This window comes from Ranitomeya imitator, chromosome 1 (assembly GCF_032444005.1).
Source record: "Ranitomeya imitator isolate aRanImi1 chromosome 1, aRanImi1.pri, whole genome shotgun sequence".
Taxonomy (NCBI): domain Eukaryota; kingdom Metazoa; phylum Chordata; class Amphibia; order Anura; family Dendrobatidae; genus Ranitomeya; species Ranitomeya imitator.
The window spans coordinates 1,133,177,550-1,133,191,582 of record NC_091282.1 but is presented as its reverse complement, the minus strand read 5'-3'; the positions used below and the strand labels follow the sequence as shown (position 1 = coordinate 1,133,191,582).

The 14,033-nt window shown below is 39.5% G+C and overlaps 1 protein-coding gene across 1 annotated transcript in view; it reads right to left on the bottom strand.

The window, feature by feature from the left end:
* CORIN (corin, serine peptidase) overlaps positions 1–14,033 on the bottom strand; it is a 649,735-nt gene that overhangs the window by 308,889 nt on the left and 326,813 nt on the right. Inside the window, exon 4 of the mRNA XM_069744507.1 lies at positions 8,593–8,803. Coding sequence (XP_069600608.1) covers positions 8,593–8,803 — 211 coding nt within the window. The remainder of the gene's footprint in view (positions 1–8,592; positions 8,804–14,033) is intronic.

Genomic DNA, 14,033 nt, shown 5'->3' with positions numbered 1-14,033 from the left:
CAGATCCCTCTATAATTCTCATAAGGGGGTCTCCTTATTTGTTTACTTGTTTCTTATCTATATGGATTTTGGCTAGGAACTTTGCTTTCCATATAATTAAACATACTGTTAATTACCTCTAGCTACCATCTGTTTTACCCATTGTTATGTTGTTATGTTGTGGTCAACTTGACATTACTAAGGCTGCGTTTGCTTTAACCCTTTCACCCATGAGCCTGTTTTCACCTTCCTGACCAGGTTTTAAAATTCTGACCACTGTCACTTTATGTGGTAATAACTCTGGAACGCTTCAACGTATCCCACTGATTCTGAAATTGTTTTTTTTTCGTGAAAAATTGTACTTCATATTAATCATAATTTTATTATTTTTTGCATTTATTTGTGAAAATATCAGAATTTTGGAAAAAAGGTTGAAAATGTATCAATTTTCAAACTTTTAATTTTTATGCCATTATACCAGATAACTTACATCAAACAAAATAGTTAACAAATAAAATTTACCTCGTATCCAGATTACATCAGCTTTTTTAAACATTTTTGTTTTTGTTTGGAAGTTAGAAGGGTTAAAAATTGATCAGCAATTTCTCAATTTTCCAACAAAATTTACAAAACCAATTTTTTTATGGACCACATCACTTTTGAAGTGATTTTCACAGGAATTAAAGCAATGTGGAAGGAAAAAATTTAAATTATACTTTTTCACACAAAAATGTTGATTTAGCCCCAAATTTTGCATTTTTACAAGGCAAACAGAAGAAAATGAACGAAATAGCAACATTTGACTTTTGAAATACAAAAATGGCTGGTATCGATAGTGGACGCCATATCAAATTTGCAGAGCCTCCGATGTGCCTAAACAGTAGAAACTCCTAAATAGTGACCCCATTTTGAAAATTCCACGCCTCATAGAACTTATTTAGAGGTGTATTGAGCACCTTGAATCCACAAAAGCTCCACAAAATGTTAAAACGTTGAGCCGTGAAAATTAAAAAAAATACATATTCCCCCAAAAATGTTGGCTTTACCCCAAATTTTTCATTTTCACTATTTTAGCAAGAGAAAATGAACCATACAATTTGCTGTGCAATTTCTTCTGAGTACACAGATACCCTGTATGTGGTGGAAAACTACTGTTTGGACAAACGGCAGGGCTCAGAAGGCAAGGAGCTTAATTTGGTCTGGAATAGATTGTGGATGCCATGCCACATCTGAAGAACTCCTGACAGCAGAAACCCCAAAAAGTGCCCCATTTTGGAAACTACACCTCTCATGGAATTCATCTAAGGGTGTAATGAGCATTTTTAACTTTGGGCGATTCACAAAATTGTATAACAGTAGTCTGAGTAAATGGAAAATTACAATTCTTTCAAATACAATGTGGCCTCAAATTTTAAATTTTCATAAAGGATAATAGTAGAAAATAAATGGTACAATTTGTTACGCAATTTCTCCGATACCACTATGTGATTAACCCCTTTCTGCCAACTGACGGAATAGTACATCAGCTGGCAGAACCCCCGCTTTGAGGTGGGCTCCGGCGGTGAGCTTTGTACAGCTGACATGTGCGCGCAATGAGCGCGAGCAGAATAGTGATCCACCCGCACCCATTAACTAGTTAAATGCCGATGTCAAGTACTGACAGCGACATTTAACTAGCACTCCCGGCTGCGCGGCCGGAAGTACTCGCACTGCTGACCCCCCGTCACATGATCGGGGTCAGCGGTGCATTGCCATAACAACGTGAGGTCTCTTTGAGACCTCTATGGTTGTTGATGGCCGATTGCTTTCAGCGCCACCCCGTGGTCGGCGTTCAAATCAACCCTGCATTTCTGCTACATAGAGATGATCTGTGCTTCACCTCTATGTAGCTGAGGCGATCGAGTTGTGCATGCTTCTAGCCTCCTATGGAGGCTATTGAAGCATGCCAAAAAAAAAAAAAAAAAAAGTCTTTAAAAATATTTAAAAAAAATAAAAAATCTTTAAAAATAAAAAATAAATAAAAGTTCAAATCACCCCTCTTTCGCCCGAATCAAAATAAAACAATAAAAAAAATCAAACCTACACATATTTGGTATCGCTGCATTCAGAATCGCCCGATCTATCAATAAAAACAAAGGATTAACCTGATCGCTAAATGGCGTAGCGAAAAAAAAATCAAAACGCCAAAATTACGTTTTTTTGGTCGCCGCAACATTGCATTAAAATGCAATAACGGGCGATCAAAAGAACGTATCTGCACCAAAATGGTATAAATATAAATGTTAGCTCAGCACGCAAAAAATAAGCCCCCACCTGACCCCCCAGATCACGAAAATTGGAGACGATACCATTATCGGAATATTGCACAACTTTTTTTTTAGCAAACTTTGGAATTTTTTTTTACCACTTAGATAAAAGAGAGCCTAGACATATTTGGTGTCTATAAACTCATAATGACCTGGAGAATCACAATGGCAGGTCAGTTTAGCATTTAGTGAACCTAGCAAAAAAGCCAAACAAAAAACAAGTGTGGGATTGCACTTTTTTTGCAATTCCATTGCACTTGGAATTTTTTTCCCATTTTCTGTTACACGACATGGTAAAACCAATCATGTCGTTCAAAAGTACAACTTGTCTCACAAAAAAATAAGCCCTCACATGGCCATATTGACGGAAAAATAAAAAAGTTATGGCTCTGGAAATAAGGGGAGCGAAAACAAAAAAAAAAACAAAAAAAGCTCCGGGGGTGAAGGGGTTAAAAACTACTTTGTAGTGCTTAGCTCAGAAATTAAGGAGCACCATATTGGAGTTCAGATTTTGCTGAAATGGTTTGAGTGTGCAATGTCACACTCGCACCCAAGGTATCAAAACAGCAGAACCCATCCATAAATGACCCCATTTTATAAACTAACACCGCCAATGAATTAATCTAGGGGTGTATTGAGCATCTTGACACCACATGTACCTCACAGAATTTTATACCATTGGATGGTAAAGAAAAAATAATTTCATTTTTTACCACTAAAATTTTCTTTTAGCCACTATTTTTTTAATGTTATAAGGGTTAATAGGAAAAAATGGACTTCACATTCACAGTTTGTTGTGCAATATTTCCTGAGTGTGCCAATACCCTACATGTAACCATGAATTACTTTTCAGGCACAGTGCAAAGCTCAGACAAGAAGAAGGGCCATATTACAGTGCAGATTTTGTTGTTATGGTTTGGGGTGCCATGACCCACTCGAAGAGCCCCTGAGTTGGCAGAACAGCAGAACCTCCCAATAACCTCCCATTTTACAAACTACACCTCTGAATGAATTTATCTAAGGGTGAAGGGATCATATTAATACCATGGGTATGTCACAGAATTTTATACCGTTGAACTGTGAACAAAAAATAATTACAATTTTACTACAAAAATTTTGTTTTAGCCCTAAATTTTACATTTTCCCAAGAGGGAATGTGTAAAAATGGCACCAAAGTGTGTCACACAATTTCTGCTGAATGTGGCAATAATGCATAAGTGTCTGTACAGTACTGCTTCGACATGTGGCAACACTCGGAAAAGAGCGCTATTTGACTCTTAGAGAACGAATTATTGTAGAATAGTTTGTGGACTGCATTTACAGAGCCCTTAAGTGCCAGAAGAGCAGAAACCCCTCTCAAGTGAACCTATTTTGGAAATTACATCCTTCTAGGCATTTATCTACAGATATATCAACAAAATCCAGAAAAAAAGTGGACTCACCACCTCCAAATACAATATCTTACAAAAAAACACCCTAACCATAATGGGTGAAAAAGAGGCATAGGCGAATACAATTAAAACATAATATTTTATTAATAAACAAAAAAACATAAAACAACAAGACAAGAAAATTAAAAAAAAACACCTAATGGAACAAGCACAAGAAAAGGAGAGAGAATGGACAAAACTGCATAACGCTATAACACTTTCAAATCATATATTAATGGGAACCAGCCCTATTCAATAGTAGTAATATATTATTCCTTTTATAGATACACCTTTGCAATCATATATTTTTATTTTTTCAATAGAATAACTAGATCGCCTCAAAAATGAAGCTATTGCAGTTTATCAAAAACTCAGCAAAATATCGGCATTTTAACATCGCCTACACATAAGGGGATGAAAGTGCTGAGTGCAAAGGGCACACAAGGAAAGACATACATAGATGTGAGTTGAATTAGGATGTTAACTGCTATTGTTTACCATTAAACCTGCTCGCTACTTTGCACCAGACACTTTCTCCGCTTGTCTTTAGCAGTACAGGCACATGGACACTTTTGTCTCATTAGCATTGCAAGTGTTATAAACAGGATTCTCTGCTGCTACTATGTGTCACGATACCCTTGTGATATTTTCACTAAGCACTTTTAGCTTTATTTAAGCAGAGTGGGTATATGAATTCCTGCAATTAGAAAGTTTTACAAATATATCTTTCTGCTAATATATTTTCTATGATTCTTTGCACTCAGCACTTTCATCCCCTTATGTGTAGGCGATGTTAAAATGCCGATATTTTGCTGAGTTTTTGATAAACTGCAATAGCTTCATTTTTGAGGCGATCTAGTTATTCTATTGAAAAAATAAAAATATATGATTGCAAAGGTGTATCTATAAAAGGAATAATATATTACTACTATTGAATAGGGCTGGTTCCCATTAATATATGATTTGAAAGTGTTATAGCGTTATGCAGTTTTGTCCATTCTCTCTCCTTTTCTTGTGTTTGTTCCATTAGGTGTTTTTTTGAATTTTCTTGTCTTGTTGTTTTATGTTTTTTTGTTTATTAATAAAATATTATGTTTTAATTGTATTCGCCTATGCCTCTTTTTCACCCATTATGGTTAGGGTGTTTTTTTGTAAGATAATTTATCTACAGATGTAGTGTTTTTGATTCCAGGGATGTTTTCCAGATGCAAGCAGCAGTTTAAGTTGCCGACTGAAAATTGCAAATCTGCCAGTGTAGTGCCTGGCTCAGCTCATGTTTCTGGAGATTTGCACCCGCAAATTAAAGGGAACCTGTCACCTGAATTTGGCGGGACTGGTTTTGGGTCATATGGGCGGAGTTTTCGGGTGTTTGATTCACCCTTTCCTTACCCGCTGGCTGCATGCTGGCTGCAATATTGGATTGAAGTTCATTCTCTGTCCTCCGTAGTACACGCCTGCGCAAAGCAAGATTGTTTTGCGCAGGCGTGTACTATGGAGGACAGAGAATGAACTTCAATCCAATATTGCAGCCAGCATGCAGCCAGCGGGTAAGGAAAGGGTGAATCAAACACCCGAAAACTCCGCCCATATGACCCAAAACCAGTCCCGCCAAATTCAGGTGACAGAGTCCCTTTAAGCGGGCTCTTATCGCTACAAACTTGAAGATGGTAAATTTAGTTTAGGCACACTGTGGGGCTCAGAAGGTTGAAGAGCATTTGATTTTGTGAGCACAGAAATTGCTGAATTTCTTTTGGAGAGCAAGGAACCATAGTGCTTTTCCAGAGCCTTTTCTACTGCCAGTAACGTGGAAGCCTGCTATATTTTCATTGAAAGATAATGGACCTGAGTGGGGACTTGCTTTTCTGTAGATTGAGTTGAAGCTTTTATTGGGAACATTTTAAGTAACATTTTGGATCACATTTATCTGGTGTTCTACACTGAACACTTACATCTGGGTTTCGATCTAAATCTCCAAATGACCTGATTCAGATCAAACCCCCGACGAGTCCATTCATTATAATCAAGCAGTAGAGTTACTCTGGACTCCGTCTGGCCTCTGTTCAGTGGTGTCCTTTTCAGAGATGCAAAAAACTGTGGCCGAATGTGCTTTTATGCACACTTAAAAAGACAGGCACTGCCGGATCCATCTGCCTCATTATAAGGAATCTTCTTCCGGGGGTTTTGTCTGAATTATGTTTTTTTTTTTTTTTTTTTTTTAAATAAAGTTTTTGCATTGCCATATTTTGGAGAGCTATAATTTTTCTATATTTATGCTAAGAGAGTAATGTGAGGGCTTGTTTTTTGCAGTACAAGTTGACGTTTTTATTGGTACCATCATTTTTGGGCACATAACTTTTTTTATCTCTTTCTATCCATTTTTTGGCACTCTGAATGAACAAAAAACAGCAATAAGTGGTAAGGCAGCTTTATTGTATTCTTCAGGTCAGTATGATAACAGCAATATCATATTCATATCATATGATTTTTTCAATTATTTTTGATTTACTTTTTTTTACTTAGATCCTCTTTTGACCATAAAATTTTATTAGTTTGATCACTCGTATAATGCGCTGCAATGCACTAGCATAGCAATGCATTATACCGGTCAGTGAGATACTGACAGAAGCCTTTTAGATCATGCTTATATTATTGTAAGAGGCTTCCTGTAGCCGGCTGACCCGGAGGTCGTTACGAAGGCTTTGGTCCCTATCGATGATGTTGAGGGGGCGCCATTCTGAAGGGAAAGGGAGCCACCTCCCTCTCCCATCCTTCTAAATACTGTGACCGCTATTGATCACGGCATTAAGGGGATTAAATAGCATGGGGTGCTATGGGCACTGCTCAAGGCAGGGACATCCGGGTATCAACTATAACTTAAACCAATCTCCTGGTAGTAATTATGTGGGCAGAGCTCTTGTGCCCGCATGTTTGCCATGATGTAAATTTATGTCATTTTGCAGGAACCCATTCCCAACCAATGCCATGATGGGGACAAAGAGCTTGAAAGAGTTAGAATACAGTTGTAAGAGGCCTTATACTTTGGCATCCATTTTTTTTCATGCATTAATAGACTTGAATGGGTGAGTTTCATACGATTTCACAGTGAAATCACAGCAGTCACATTTTAGGATACAGTTTAGCCATTTTACACACTGCATTAAACAAACCAGGTATTCTGTAAAATAAGTATTAACTGTACACAGATTGATACATGTATATATATATATATTTATAATATAATGCTGGGATCGTCACTCTGTCCGAAGCCTTTGTAGACTGCGCAAGCGCAAACGCCGGCGCAGTCTGGGCCTCACAGAGTGACGCTCCCAGGAGATCGCGGTATGCGTAAACACTGAACGCACACCGCAATCTCCACCGGAGAGTCAGGGACCACCAGGGACCGCCAGAAGGGTAAGTATATTTACCTGTCCCCCGTTCCAGCGCTGCGTGCGGCTCCGTCTCCCGGGTCCTCTGCTGTGACGTTCACAGTTCAGAGGGTGCGATGACGCGCTTAATGCGGTGGAACGGGACAGACAGGTGAGTATAGCAAGTGCTGGGGGGCCTGAGCTAGCGGTGACTCCGGCACCTGACCCCCACAGCGCGCCGGTGTCCCCGCCTGCTCAGGCCCCCCAGCACTCGGTGCCCAGCGACGATAGGTGAGTATGATATTTTTTTTTTTTATATATGGCAGCAGCATACGGGGCATATATTATGGAGCATCTTATGGGGCCATCAACCATAATGGAGCATCTTATGGGGGGCATATAATACAATGGAGCATCTTATGGGGGGCATATAATACAATGGAGCATCTTATGGGGGGCATATAATATAGTGGAGCATCTTATGGGGCCATCAACCATAATGGAGCAGTGTACGAGGGCATATATTATGGAGCATCTTATGGGGGCCATAAACCTTTATGGAGCAGTGTACGGGGGGGGGGCATACAAACTGGAGCGTCTTATGGGGGCCATAAACCTTTATGGAGCAGTGTACGGGGGGGCATACACACTGGAGCGTCTTATGGGGGCCATAAACCTTTATGGAGCAGTGTACGGGGGCATACAGCAGGATGGAGCAGCTCATGACAGGATGGGGACGCAGGATGGAGCAGCACATACCAGGATGGAGACCATATACCAATATAGATGCTCGCCACCCGGGCATAGAACGGGTTCAATAGCTATTATATATATAATGAGCAATGTCAAATTTCACCTCTACCTTGATGTTTTATGTATTCTATAGAATGTCTGCATTATATAAAATACCTATAACATGTATATAGCGATGACAGAATAAATTACAGTGCAACTAAATTCTACTTTTATTTTACAAAAAATCTGTCAGGTGAGTATAATTATTTTATATTCTTTATATCTTACCTTTATTATGCTCTAGGGTCTAGAGAAACCCAAAGAATACTAAGGAACATTAATTTGAATTGAATTTCTTGGGAAAATCCACATGAACAGGCAAATGCAAATTTGGAATGACCCACTTATCGTCTCATTTATATTATATAAATTGTATTCTTCAATAGACTTATTATTATTAATGATTTAAAAAAGGCTAGAGTATTACAAAAAAACTTAAGGCCTATCAAAAAGTAAATGATTAGCCAGATATAAATAACCCACATTTGTTGAGGTTTTACTATGACCATAATTTGTGTTTTATAATAGCAAATTAACTGTTAATTAATTCCAATAACCCTTAGAGTTATTAAGTGCCACATTAAAAAACATTTTTCACAATGAGGCCATTAGTAGTTTATGATCTTTGTACGCAAATACAATACTTTTATTCACATAACATACCATGTACTCCATAAAGAGCAATAATAATAAATGACAAATTAGGTTTCCAAATACCTGTCATCGCCATTATTGAGGCATTCAGGGAGAGCCAAACTACATCCGAACAACATGATGTGTGGATAGCAGCTGAGGCGACTGAGATAGCTGAAGAACTTAAGGAACATGTCCATATCTATGCTCTTGACAAAAGAATACACAGACTTCGGAATAGTGTGGTTGTATGGCAGGAGTTGACATTGGCTGTGACTGATGTTTACACATGTATCTGAAATACAAAGCCAAATATTATATTAACAAAGACCAATGGATTACCACCACATAGTCCAAATTACACAGTAGATAACTGCAAGTATGTCCTGTATTTGGTTATAGATGTCATTGTAAACCTTTAATAATAAAGTGATACTCCCTATACATCATTCTACAGGCCATGGTGTGCTCTTGATGAGAGAAATAAGAGAGTAATAGAAATATCCAGTTCTGACCGTCCCTGTGTCCAGTGCTGTGTCTCTGCTGCGGATCCGGTAATTGTTTACAGGCTAAGCGGCGACATCCTTTCAACAGCGCTGCAGCCAATCACTGAGCTCAGAGGCTTGTGCAATCTAAATTGGCAGAGGTAATTAGAGCCCAGCTATAATGGAAGCAACGTAGAATATCCTCATAAGGCAAATAGATGAAGCTGCGACTCAAGGAGAAGTCATTATTATGGGGGACTTCAACTACCCCGAAATAGATTGGGGAACGGAAACCTGCAGTTCCAGCAAAGGTAATCGTTTTTTGACAACTATGAGAGATAATTACCTTTCACAATTGGTTCAGGACCCAACAAGAAGGGGGGCACTGCTAGACCTAATATTAACCAACAGGCCAGACCGCATATCAAATATAAGGGTTGGGGGTCACTTGGGGAATAGTGATCACAAAATAATAAGTTTTCATGTATCCTATAATAAGATGTGTAGTAGAGGGGTTACAAGGACACTAAACTTCAGGAGGGCAAATTTCCAACGGATGAGAGATGATCTTAGTGCAATTAACTGGGACAATATCCTTAGACATAAAAATACACAAAGAAAATGGGAGACGTTTATTAGCATCCTGGATAGGACCTGTGCACAATATATACCGTATGGGAATAAACATACTAGGAATAGGAGGAAACCAATATAGCTAAACAGAGCTGTAAGGGGCGCAATAAGTGACAAAAAGAAAGCATTTAGAGAATTAAAGGAAGTAGGTAGTGATGAGGCATTAAATACATACAAAAAATTAAATAAATTCTGTAAAAAGCAAATCAAGGCAGCAAAGATTGAGACAGAGAGACTAATTGCCAGAGACAGTAAAAATAATCCAAAAATATTCTTTAACTACGTAAATAGTAAGAAACTAAAAAATGATAGTGTTGGTCCCCTTAAAAATAGTCTGGGTGAAATGGTGGATGAGGATGAGGAAAAAGCCAATATGCTAAATGACTTTTTTTCATCAGTATTTACACAAGAAAATCCCATGGCAGACAATATGATCAGTGATAACAAAAATTCCCCATTAAGTGTCACCTGCTTAACCCAGCAGGAAGTACGTCGGCGTCTAAAAATCGCTAAAATTTACAAATTTCCGGGCCCGGATGGGATACACCCCCGAGTACTGCAGGAACTAAGTACAGTCATTGATAGACCATTATTTTTAATCTTTAAAGAGTCCATAGTAACAGGGTCTGTGCCACAGGACTGGCGTATAGCAAATGTGGTGCCAATATTCAAAAATGGGACAAAAACTGAACTCGGAAATTATTGGCCAGTAAACTTAACCTCTACTGTGGGTAAAATCCTGGAGGGCATTCTAAGAGATGCTATACTGGAGTATCTGAAGAGGAATAACCTCATGACCCAGTATCAGCACGGGTTTACTAGGGACCGTTCATGTCAGACTAATCTGATCAATTTCTATGAAGAGGTAAGTTCCAGACTGGACCAAGGGAACCCAGTGGACGTAGTGTATATGGACTTTTCAAAAGCTTTGGATACGGTGCCACATAAAATGAGAATAATAGGGATTGGGGAAAATATGTGTAAGTGGGTTAAGAGATGGCTCAGGGATAGGAAACAAAAAATGGTTATTAATGGAGCACACTCGGACTGGGTCGCGGTTAGCAGTGGGGTACCACAGGGGTCAGTATTGGGCCCTCTTCTTTTTGCTTAATTCTAAATCTCTGGGCAAAACCGTCAATGAAAAAGACCTGGGAGTATGGGTGGATGACAAACTCACATTTAGTAGCCAGTGTCAGGCAGCTTCTACAAAGGCAAAAATAATGGGATGCATTAAAAGAGGCATAGATGCTCATGAGGAGAACATAATTTTACCCCTACACAAGTCACTAGTTCGACCACACTTAGAATACTGTGTACAGTTCTGGTCTCCGGTATAAAAGAAAGACATAGCTGAACTGGAGCGGGTGCAGAGAAGAGCGACCAAGGTTATTAGAGGACTGGGGGGTCTGCAATACCAAGATAGGTTATTACACTTGGGGCTATTTATTTTGGAAAAACAAAGGCTAACGGGTGATCTTATGTTAATGTATAAATATATGAGGGGACAGTACAAAGACCTTTCTGATGATCTTTTTAATCATAGACCTGAGACAGGGACAAGGGGGCATCCTCTACGTCTGGAGGAAAGAACGTTTAAGCATAATAACAGACGTGGGTTCTTTACTGTAAGAGTAGTGAGACTTTGGAACTCTCCGCCGTATGATGTTGTAATGAGTGATTAATTACTTAAATTTAAGAGGGGACTGGATTTCTTGAAAAGTATAATGTTACAGGGTATATATACTAGATTCCTTGTTAGGGTGTTGATCCAGGGAACTAGTCTGATTGCCGTATGTGGAGTTGGGAAGGAATTTTTTTCCCCAAGGTGGAGCTTACTCTTTGCCACATGGGTTTCTTTTTGCCTTCCTCTGGATCAACATGTTAGGGCATGTTCGGTTAGGCTATGGGTTGAACTAGATGGACTTAAAGTCTTCCTTCAACCTTAAAAACTATGTTACTATGTTACTATTGGCTGCAGTCCTGTTGATATGACATCATCACTAAGTCTGTAAAAAAACAGTGACAGAGACTGTGCTGGACCTTGTAAAAGTAAATACTGGCTTCTTCTTTAATTCTCAGCACAAGCATGCCAATGGCGTATAAAATGCTGAAAGGGGAAAGCTAATTTAATTTTGTTCATCAAATGGACTGGTAGACCAACTCATCAAGTTAGTGCCAATGTGAATAAGTCCTAGTGAACTATTCCTGCTTTATGATCTTCAAGCTTTGGAAACTATTGGAAACTAATTTACTAAAACACAGGGGTTCTCCAAGAATATGATAAAATGGCAATCGTCACATATTTAAAACTTCAACCCGTTCTAGTCATGAGTCAAGATTGGCTGTATTCTGAAGAAGCACTGTTTCAGACCTGTGTCTCAACTAATTGAAAAGCAGTATTGTAAACTCGCATACCTCAGTCAACTGGGAGCAGGGCTGTGAAATGAGAAAGGAATAAGGCTTCTCTGCAAATTGAGCACAACAGGGATTTTTTTGTAGTCTTTAGCAGAAACAGAAAGAGCAGTTGTCACCACTCCTTTAAAATGGACAGTCTTTTATTTTTTTATGTATTGGGACATCCATTGGGTATCAAGGGGAATGCAGGGCGCAGGAGAGATTGTGGACTGTTTCTTCTAAAGACTATTGTATTATACTTTTGAGCTAGCACCACCATCTTCCTTAATTTATTGCAAAAAGCTCTGAAAAAAGGAAACCTCGAGTGTAGCAAGTCACTGCCTGGTGGCTCAGCTCTCCAGTTTAGGGAAAATTGTCATTTTGGATAGGAAGAAATATCAGGAGGAAGCGGAACGACTTCTTGGTGATACAATCACCTATAGAAAATTACGAGGTGATCCGACACCACAGTATGTGAGGAAATTGAACCTCTTAGGCCAGAAGGGGAAATCATTGGGCATTCTCAACAAAAAAGAGTGGATGTTTATTATTAATTCCAACCCGAGTGTGGCCTTCTTTTACCATATACCCAAGTTACACAAAGACCCTATGGATCCTCCAGGGAGGCCCATTATCTCTGGCATTGGCAGCCTTACGGCGAATTTATCAAAGTACGTAGACACCCACTTACAAAAATGTATGCCCCTTATTCCGGCATATTTGAAGGATACGGGTCATACTCTGGAGATTTTGGAAACGCTAAAGTGGAACCCTAAATACTTTTTAGTAACCTTGGATATTAAATCCTTGTATACTCTCATCAATCAGGAGATGGGTTGCCAGGCGTCCGGGTGTTTCCTCCATAAACTAGGCACATATTCCGCAATCCAAATCGAGTACATACAGGAGTGCATTATGCTTATTGCCAAACACAATTATTTTATATACGAGGGCCGTTTTTTTCTACAACAATGGGGCACGGCAATGGGGACGCGTTTTGCTCTCTCGTTTGCTAACCTATATGTAGCCAAGTGGGAGGAGTCAGCCATCTACGACAAGAGCCAGCCACGCACGGGGTGGTATTGTGGCGTCGATTCATAGATGACGTCATACTTATTTGGGAGGGGTCCAGGGTGGACCTGGACTCATTCATTTGTGGCCTGAATACCAATAACTTCGGCCTGGAGTTTACACACACTGTGAGTGACAGTACCATTAATTTCCTGGATTTGACTATCTTCATTGAAGAGGGTCACCTTCGCACAAAATGCTACCGGAAGGAGGTGGATTCGAATAGTTTTATTCATACCAGCAGCTGCCACCTTCTGGTGTGGCTCACAAACATTCCGAAGGGACAATTTACCAGGATTCGACGCAATTGTACCAACTTGGATGATTTTGATCAAGAATCTGGGCATCTCACACAACAATTCCTGGAGAAGGGTTACCCTCTGCCATTGGTAGAACAGGCAGCTAATGAAGTAAGGGCCATACCCAGGAGTACCTTGGTAAACAAACCTAGATCCGATCCTCAAAGAACAGTATCCATTTCTGAACAGATTAAACAACTGCCCATTATAACAGTTCCATGCAGGATACAAGCAGTTCCAGGGGATTATCCGGAAACATTGGGCAACCCTGCAAAGAGACAGGATTATAGGGGACCATCTACCTTTATACCCGAGGTTTGTGAACAGAAAAGCTCAGACGTTGAACAACCTGCTAGCTCCCACAGCCAAATTGGCCTACAATGAACAGGGCCCATTGGGGAGTCAGAAATCTAAACCTAACGGGGGTTTTACGCCATGTGGGGGGTGCTACTGTTGTATCCATACAGGCACTAAAAGAAGTTGCCAAACTACATTCAGAGACTCCGGTAGTACGGAGACATTCAATATTCAGGATAAAATCACATGTTACTCAACGGGAATAATTTATTTGATTTGATGTCCTTGCGGTAAACTGTATGTGGGCAGAACCAAAAGAAAACTAATGGTACGAATCAAGGAGCAC